The following is an 8,969-nucleotide window of genomic DNA, read 5'->3' on the forward strand; positions in this document are numbered from 1 at the left end:
TCATGTTGTTCTCTGTCAGATTGTGCATGTACAAGATTGAAATATCTGACACCAGGAGTATATGCAAAGAAGATTTCTTCTATGTCTATGCATTGGGTGAGGTGAGAAAGCTTCATGACTTTCCAAATGGCAACGAATCTTTTCCTACTCATGCCAGATCAAGTCTTTGGAATTATCCATGATGTTGTCGGGTAATATTTTCCTATGTGGATCATTTTGAGAAGAGTGCTCTGGAGTGAAGCACCAAGCTTGTTGGCTATGTAACTATCCATGTATACATAAGCCCGCTCAAACAGATTGACAGGCGACAAGCAAACTTTGTTTTTCAAGTCTGCGTGTCCATAAAGAGCATACAGTTGGCGTCCTCTCGTTATCTCCTCACTGGGGATATTATGCGAGAAGAACTTGAAATGGGGCTTGTGTAAGTCTTTCATGTAGTACCCTATCATGCCTTCGAATGTATGCCTTTTAATTTGCCTTAGACCTCTACACATCACTAAAGCACCCTTTGGTTTCAAGAAGTCCCACCCTAAATGTCTTTTGATGGTTTTGCCTATACTTCTGAGCAACAGGGCCATAAGACTCACGACCATTTGAAAAATGTAAATGGCTCAAAGTACCATTTTTCTCTAGTGCAAACATGCCTTTTAAACAATCCATTCTTACGAACTCCTCTAGTGGTTCCTAGCATGATAGATTTGTCTCCATTTTCGATAGCCACGGTTACCGATACTTCGAACAGCTTCGTCTTCTCAGATGGGAATCGAGGTATCTTGTGGACAGAGGCCTCCGAGTCGTCATTTCTATCATTTGTCATCGGTTGTTTGCCTTTTGTGTCACCTTGTGTGGAAGAATGCCTAGAAATAAGAGTCGTCATGCAACATGAATCTATATGTAGTAGACATTTTGTTTCTGATTTACTGCATGTGAAGGTTGCATGTGAAACCCAGACTACTGAAGGCTCTTACTTTTAACTAAAAGAACTCAAATACAAGTAAGCACCCACAACGTTTTGGTGGTGCTTATTTAATGAAATTTTAAACCATGAATACGATTAAGGCTACAGTTCTAAACCATGAATATTCAATGCTCTGATTTGCAACTTAAAAAATGGAATACGATTAAGTTTGCTTCTTAAAGAATGAGTAGTATGAAATATGGACGAGAGGATCGAGCTCTCTGCTTCACTGCATACGAATTACGAAGTCCAAAAGGCCCTTTGGGAGGAGTGAGGACGCGGCTCGACAGACAATCAGCTTGTGCTCTCGGAACAGTGGACGTGCTGCGTATCTGCTTGTGCTCGTGGCAGACTGGAAGTTGAGGCATCACGCTCATGACAAGGGAAGGACGAAGGATGGCGGTCAATTTTCATAAGGTTCGTGATGTGATGCAGTGTTTTTCTCTTTGGAGCCATAAGAGCAACGACTAACAGAGCTAGGATAATAGAGCGTAGATGACAAACTTAAAAAAACAGAGCGTGACGAACAAGAGAATGGGAAGTGTTATTAAATAGCCGACAGGAAAAGATACAAACCAATAACTTGCCATACAATAGAAATCGTCCAGAAGCCACAATTGTCGACAATGTCCACACCGCCCAAAATTACATGAGAGAAGTCCAGAAACCAACCACGCATGTCAGATATATCGAGAAGCTCCACAGAACAAAGGAGAACTCCAAAAACCAAAGGCGAAATCACATGCACAAAGACACAGAAGGTTCGAGATGACCGTCAGAGGAGCATGTGGATGCACCTTGTACGCTAGGAACCCAGAAACGAACCATGCACCTTGTACGCCAGGAACCCAGAAACAAACCTTGTGTGACGACAGTCAGAGCAGCATGCACATGCATCTTCAAGATGATCGTGGGAGCAGCATGGGCATCTGAAGGAGACCATCACAAAACAATTGACACGACCTTGGGAGCAGCATGGTGATGAAGCCGCAAAACCAGGGAGATGAAAAAAAAGGAAACCATACACATGTACCTTGTACGCCTGCCTTATGTGATGACCGTGGGAGGAGCATGGGCATGAAGCTTGAATGCGATGAACCCGCCAACAGGGATGATGAAAACACCTGACACGACCATGGGAGCATGCCAACGAGCCCGCGAACAGGGAAGATGCATGACCATGCTAGCATGGCGACGAGCCTGTGAATGGTGAAGATGCATGACCATGGGAGCATGGCGACGAGCCCGCGAATGGGGAAGATGACAAAACAGGAAACCATACAAAACAGAGGCATGCAAAGACATGTGCCAAGCAATCAGAGACAGCATATTCCATGATAATTAATTAATTGCAACCACCAAAACGTTGTGGGTGCTTATTCAGCATTGTTAAACATAATATTTATTTTGCTTCACTTAGTAAGCCTTATTAAACATATCATTTAACTGGACTTAGAATCACATTTTGATTACATTTGATTTGAGACTGCATCACATTTTGGTTTCTGAAGCAAAAACATCTGTATCAATTATGAAAAGTATTCCATCTTAACTCACTCACCTGTGTCTGGTGAACCAAGAAGTTTGCAAACCTGCGACTTAAATTTTTGAATTCTTCGACTACCAAAACAAAACTGTCTCTTAAATGCAGGAGGAGGTTTCAAAGATACGGAGCACAATGATGCACTGCCTTTGAAGATATCATCCTTGGCCGACATGTTTCTTATGTAAAATGGCATTTATAGCCACATATATCTCCAGCAACCTCAAGATGTAGCATGCTGCTGCATGACATATACAGCGGGGTGGGTTCAGAAGCACATGAAGTGTCCCGTCCTACCCCACAAACTGGTGCCCTTATCTCGCATGCCTTTTAAGTGCACGATTTGCTACAGTTTTCACAGGTGAGGCTTGGTGGGTGGCTGTTGTAAAGCTAGACTAATGTCACGACCCATGGCATCTTCCAATGCTGTCCCATGCTGCTGTAACCTATCCTTCTGCCCCATGCTAGAGACATGAGAGGCCTCTGACAAGGCGAGGCTTGGTGGGTGGCTGTTGTAAACCTACCCTCTGCTGATGACCCATGGCTTCTTCCAATCCTCCATGTTTTTAGTATGGAGTCCTATGCTGCCATAATCTACCCTTCTGCAGACTGCCCCATGTGTGGGAGGCCTCTGGCAACACAAACACACGTGTAGACCCAAACCCCCAACGTACAATGACTCAACCATCTGCTTAAATATATGCCACCGGATTGCTGATATTAGCAGCTCACCTCATCTAGGGTTTGAAGTCACAGTTCTGCACTTTCCTCTTCCAGCTTACCGTGCCCATATTGGGCAAGGCCCTTCGAGCTCCTTGCTCCAACAATCCCTACAAAATCACACCTCATTTCTGGCTTGAAAGCTCAGCTAATCAACCACACCCAAGAACATTTTGTGTGTAAGAAGGTAATAATGGCTTCCCTAGAGTCGAATGATCGAAAGCCATCCCAAGGTTCTGAGAGAATGCAGACAGAGCAGTGTCATTATGATTATCCTCACCATCATCGTTCGAGTCAATCTCCAAAACAAGGTCAACTTGTGGTACAAAGCCTTGCTTTCTCACCAGCCTTCTTGCTCTATAAACTTTAAAGCTGACAACGTCACTCAGGTAATAGATGCTGTCTCCCACAGTGAACTCATGTACTTCATTTGGTAACTCGAGCCAAGCCTGCCCAGCTGTTTTCCAAGCACCCGCACACTTTCTGATGTCCTGTAATTTGTCAACCTTCAGCCACTTTTGGGCATCAGCATAGATATTTGCCATCATCACAAAGCCACCCGTGCCACTAAGATCCAGCTTAACGATTTGATTGAGGCATTGCCGACCAACCTCCACGTTGCCATACGTTCGACAGGAAGCCAGTAAAGACAGCCACCCAGTGGTGTCAGGTGGCGTTGGCATGGTCCGAAGCAGCTCTTCTGCCTCATGCAATTGTCCAACTCTGCCAAGAGTATCAACCATGCAATTGAAATGCTCAATGGTAGGTGCAATTCCATGACTTTCCTTCATGGATTTCAAGTGTTGACCACCCTCCTCTATTTGGCCAGCATGGCTACATGCAGCAAGAATACTGGTGTAAGTCTGGCTATCTGGCCTGAAGCCCTGTAGTTGCATGTCATTGAGGCAGCGTCTTACAAGCTGGAAATTGCCATCCTGGACAAATGCTGATATCAGCGCACTCCACGATGCTTCATTTCTGTGACGCATTTTGTCAAACACTCTGCGTGCCTCCGTGGGGCTGCCACACCTGGCGTACATGTCAATCACTGTGGTACCAATCACCAAATCCATCTCAATTCCACATCTGATCACCTGGTCATGGACCAGCCTGCCATACTTTACAGCTCCTATGCTACTACACGCTTTCAACGTGCAAGAAGACGTCACAACATCGGGCTTTGTGCCATCCAACTGCATTCTCATGTAAAGTTCAAGCGCATTAAAACCATCACTACATGCTATCATAGCACCCCATGACACCTCATCTCTACGTTGCATATTATCAAACACTTTTTTTGCATCACAGAACCACCCACATTTGGAATACATGTCAATGAGGACATTTTCTACTACCAAATCTTTTTCCATTCCACTTCTCACGATCTGGTCATGTAGTATTCTGCCCTGCCTTGAAGATCCTTCAACACTGCATGCTTTCAAGGTGCATGAGAAGGTAAATGTGTCAGGGGTTGCACCTTCCTCATGCATTTTCTCAAAAATCTTGAGAGCTGAGAGGCCATGCCCACTCTGAGCATAACCAACAATCATTGAAGCCCATGACACCCCATCAAGATTCGGCATTTGGTTAAAAACCTTGTGTGCTTCCTTGAGATTTCCACACTTGCAATACATGCCAATAAGTGAGTTTCCAACCATCACATCCAAGTGACGTCCACTTACAATGACGTATTTGTGTATCAGCCTACCCTGCCTTATGGCTTCAATGCTGCCGCATGCATTCAAAACGCACACAACTGTGGCCTTGTCTGGAGTGAAACCCTGCTCCTGCATTCTTGTGAACAGCTTGAGAGCAAGATGACTGTACCCATTCTCAGCGCATCCTGCGATCAATGCACCCCAAGATACCACATCTTGATCAGGTAGATTGTCAAAGACTTTGCAGGCATCCTTCAAGTTGCCACACTTTGCATACATATCAACAAGGGCATTCCCAACACCCATGTCATATAGAAGTTTACTTCTGATGAACTGGTCATGCATAAGCCGCCCTTGCACGATGTTCCCTATGGTGCTGCAGGTTTTGAAAATGCATAGAAATATGAGTTTATCTGCACTTAAGCCCTGCCGATGCATCTTCTGGAAGAGCTCTAGAGCAATGGAGCCATGCCCATGCTGGGCATAGGCTGCAATCATTGTGCCCCATGATATTATGTCTTGACATGCCAACTCATCGAAAGCTTTGTTCGCATCATCAAGCCTCGAACATCTGGCATACATGTCAACAAGGGCACTCCCGACAACATCATCTGATATGAGCCCATTTTTAATTATCTGATCATGTATCAACCTGCCCTCATCTAACACTCCTATGTTGCCACAAGCTTTTAAGGCATACAAAAATGTTACCTTGATGGGCATTATACCCTGGTCCTGCATTTGTTCGAAAAGTTTAAGGGCGAGAAAACCTTGTCCATTATCAACATATCCAGCAATCATTGCACCCCAAGAAACCACGTCTCTATTGGGCATCTCATAGAACACTTTCACTGCCTCCTGCAGTCTCTCACATTTAGCATACATGCCAATAAGAGTGCTTCCAATACCTACATCAGATTCAAGCCCACGTTGGATTACCTGATCATGTATCCATACACCATGCTTGAAGGCTTCTGAATTGCCGCATGCTTTCAAAACACACAAAAATGTGACTTTATCTGCCTGTATTCCAGCTTCTTGCATTCTTTCAAACAGTTCAATGGCTGGAAGTCCAAGCTGCACATATCCGGCTATCAATGAGTTCCAAGAAACTGTATTTCGATTAATCAGCTTGTCAAAAACACTCTGTGCCTCCTTTAAACCCTCGCATTTGGCATACATGTCAATGAGAGTGCTACCAAGGGCAACATCTGATTCAAGCCCATCCGTAATGATTTGGTCATGTATCAGCCTACCTTGTTCTAAGGCTCCTAAGCTGCTACAGGCTTTCAACATGCATAGAAACGTGACATTATCAGGCTTCACGCCCTCCTTTTGCATTTGATCCAGAAGCTTAAGGGCAATATGACCCTGGCCATTATTACAATATGCTGTGATCATGACACCCCATAACACTGTGTCTCGAATTGGCAAATCAGCAAAAACTCTGTGTGCCTCCTGTAATCTCCCACATCTGGCGTACATACCAACCAGGGTGCTTCCAACAGCTACATCCAACTCAAGCCTGGTTCTGATGATCTGGTCGTGAACCAACCGGCCCCAACGTAAAGATACCACATCACAACACACTTTCAAAATGCACAAAAATATGCCTTTATTTGGCACATAACCACCTTCTTGCATTTTCTCAAACAGTTCAAAAGCCCTGTCATATTTTCCTATGACAGCATGTGCTGAAATGATTGCATTCCATGTGTAAACACTTGGTTTTGCCACATTGCAAAACAATAGGTTGGCTTCCTTAAGGCACTTGCACGATGCATATAAACGAATGAGGTGATCATTGAAAACAGCCACCAGGTCAAGTCCACTGTAGATTATAGAAGCATGTACTTGCCTGCTAGCTGCTGGGTCTTTTACTATGATGCATGCCTGTAAAAGACTGTAGATGTGGTCCCTTGATAAGGGGGTCCCTTGCTGGTGCATGAAGTCTGCAACATGGAGTGCCTTACCAAGACCTTCTGCTTCACATAGTTTCCCAACCTCTGCAATATATCCAGAAGTTCCTCTATAGACAGCCGCCATGCTAGCATCCAATCTCTTGCAGATATCAACCGCTTGCCATGATAGCCATAGCAGACAGTATACTTGAGCCATCCAGCATGGGCATCCACATAAGGCAACAATGCAAGTAAATGTTTGTGACAATTTGAATACCAGTAGGCTTTGTACACGACTGTATATGACAGTCTGAGAGACTCTTTAACATGCATGTTTACATTGATATCAACAATACAGTACCTCACTGTATGTAACCTTGCATCAGCCGCACCTGTAAGCTTGCTGTTTAAGGCTTTTCTACACATGAGGTTCATGGGCATGCATGTTTACATTGATATCAGCAATATTGGAACTGGGGTGAAGAGTGCACCTTGGCACAAAGACTTGCAATGCATGTTGTAAGAACAGCATGTCCTGCATGTAGTACCTCACTGTGTGTTACCTTGCATCAGCTGCATCTGTAAACTTGCTGTTTAAGACTTTTCTATGCACGAGGTCCATGGGATCTAGCCCAAGCCGTTATAGCAACCCCCCCTATCAAGCTGGCAGTGTGGGTAGCATAACCAGACATTATGCGTGCACATGCATGCCTATGTGTGTGCGTGCGCGCGCACGCACATGCACGTATGTGTCCCTTCCTCACATCTTACATTTTGTCAAGCATTGATGAGTGATCACAACACCAAAAGGGAGCTCTCTCTCTCTCTCTCTCTCTCTCTCTCTCTCTCTCTCTCTAGAAAGCTTGATGTCAAAGAACCCTTTTCTTTCCGCAAACTAGATACAAGTGCAGCCCAGAAAGCCCACTGCCGAGCCAGGGGTCGAACCCAGGTCTCTGTTCGTAGCTTGCCCACATAATGATCAACTCTATTTGTTGGCGAATATCTATGGTTTGTCTATGTGTATTCAGTCTATGCTGATTGTTGGTGAGTTTTCAACTGCGTGCTTGCTGTTTAAGACTTTTCTCCACATGAGGCCCATGGGCTCTAGTCCGAGCCGTTACCGCAAAACCCCCTATCAAGGTGACAGTGTGGGTAGCATAACCAGACATTATATGTGTGCATGCCTACGTGTGTGAGTGTGTGCGCATACTAAGTATGTGTCCCTTTCTCACATCTTACATTTTATCAAGCATTGATTAGTGACACAACACCACCATTCACCTAAAAGGGAGCTCTCTCTCTCTCTCTCTCTCTCTCTCTCTCTCTCTCTCTCTCAAGCTTGATGTCAAAGCACCCTTTTCTTTCAGAAAACTAGATACAAGTGCAGCCCAGAAAGCCCACTGCCGAGCCAGGGGTCAAACCCAGGCCTGTGTTCGTAGCTTGCCCATATAATCATACAACTCTGAGTTTTCAACTGCATGATTGCCCGTGCTCTGGATGCAGGTTAGATCTACAAGTTTGTATCAGTGCATGTCGATGACTACATGGCTAACAAGCAGGCCAGCCACCTGCACGTCAGGCACCGACTTCCGGCAACCGACGGTTCCGGCACGGCCCAGTTTTCACTAGAAAAACATGTAGCCTATTTACGATTCGCACCTGAACATATCGTTGAAAAGCACTTGCAAATGACAGGAAGCAAGGTCGTGCTTCCATGATCGAGCAATCGGTTCTTCGTCTTCTCCCGTAGCTGTTTACTGCAGTAGACCTGGTTACACACAGCTTGGGCACGCTTGGCTACCTCTGCAGAGCGTGGGCATGAGGGATGGGCGCCCATGATGCTAAGGCAGCCCCTTATGTCCAACCAAGCTATCTCGCAAACACCCAAAATCTTTCTGTGCGTTTAATTAAATAAAAACGGAGCACAATTCAAGGACTTTAATAAAAGCTGGCAGCAGGATCACGCCGAGGTGGTCTAAGGTTTTTTAAAGTAATTTTGAAGGAAGCTGGCCACCGGATGTGTAGGTGCCGCCTTCTATTTTTGGGAGGTTCGAGAGGATAAGGAAGACACTCGCCCAATACACATGCAAGTCTCTCTTCATCCCTCCCTCCCTCTCTCTACCTCGCTGCTCTGTAGTCCCTATCTCTCTCTCTCTCCTAGCAGTCACCCAGTACACATGCAGGTCTCT

At 45.2% G+C, this 8,969-nt stretch overlaps 1 protein-coding gene across 1 annotated transcript; it reads right to left on the reverse strand.

The window, feature by feature from the left end:
* Nucleotides 1-2,460: 2,460 nt before the first annotated feature.
* On the reverse strand, nucleotides 2,461-8,731 carry LOC147624842 (pentatricopeptide repeat-containing protein At2g39620-like). Its single transcript, XM_086818071.1, has one exon. The coding sequence runs from the start codon at nucleotides 6,995-6,997 to the stop codon at nucleotides 3,374-3,376; it is 3,624 nt and encodes a 1,207-aa protein (XP_086674197.1). The 5' UTR covers nucleotides 6,998-8,731; the 3' UTR covers nucleotides 2,461-3,373.
* Between the last annotated feature and the right edge of the window lie 238 nt (nucleotides 8,732-8,969).

Source organism: Cibotium barometz, chromosome 24 (assembly GCF_041138505.1).
Source record: "Cibotium barometz isolate CiBa-2024 chromosome 24, ASM4113850v1, whole genome shotgun sequence".
NCBI lineage: Eukaryota > Viridiplantae > Streptophyta > Polypodiopsida > Cyatheales > Cibotiaceae > Cibotium > Cibotium barometz.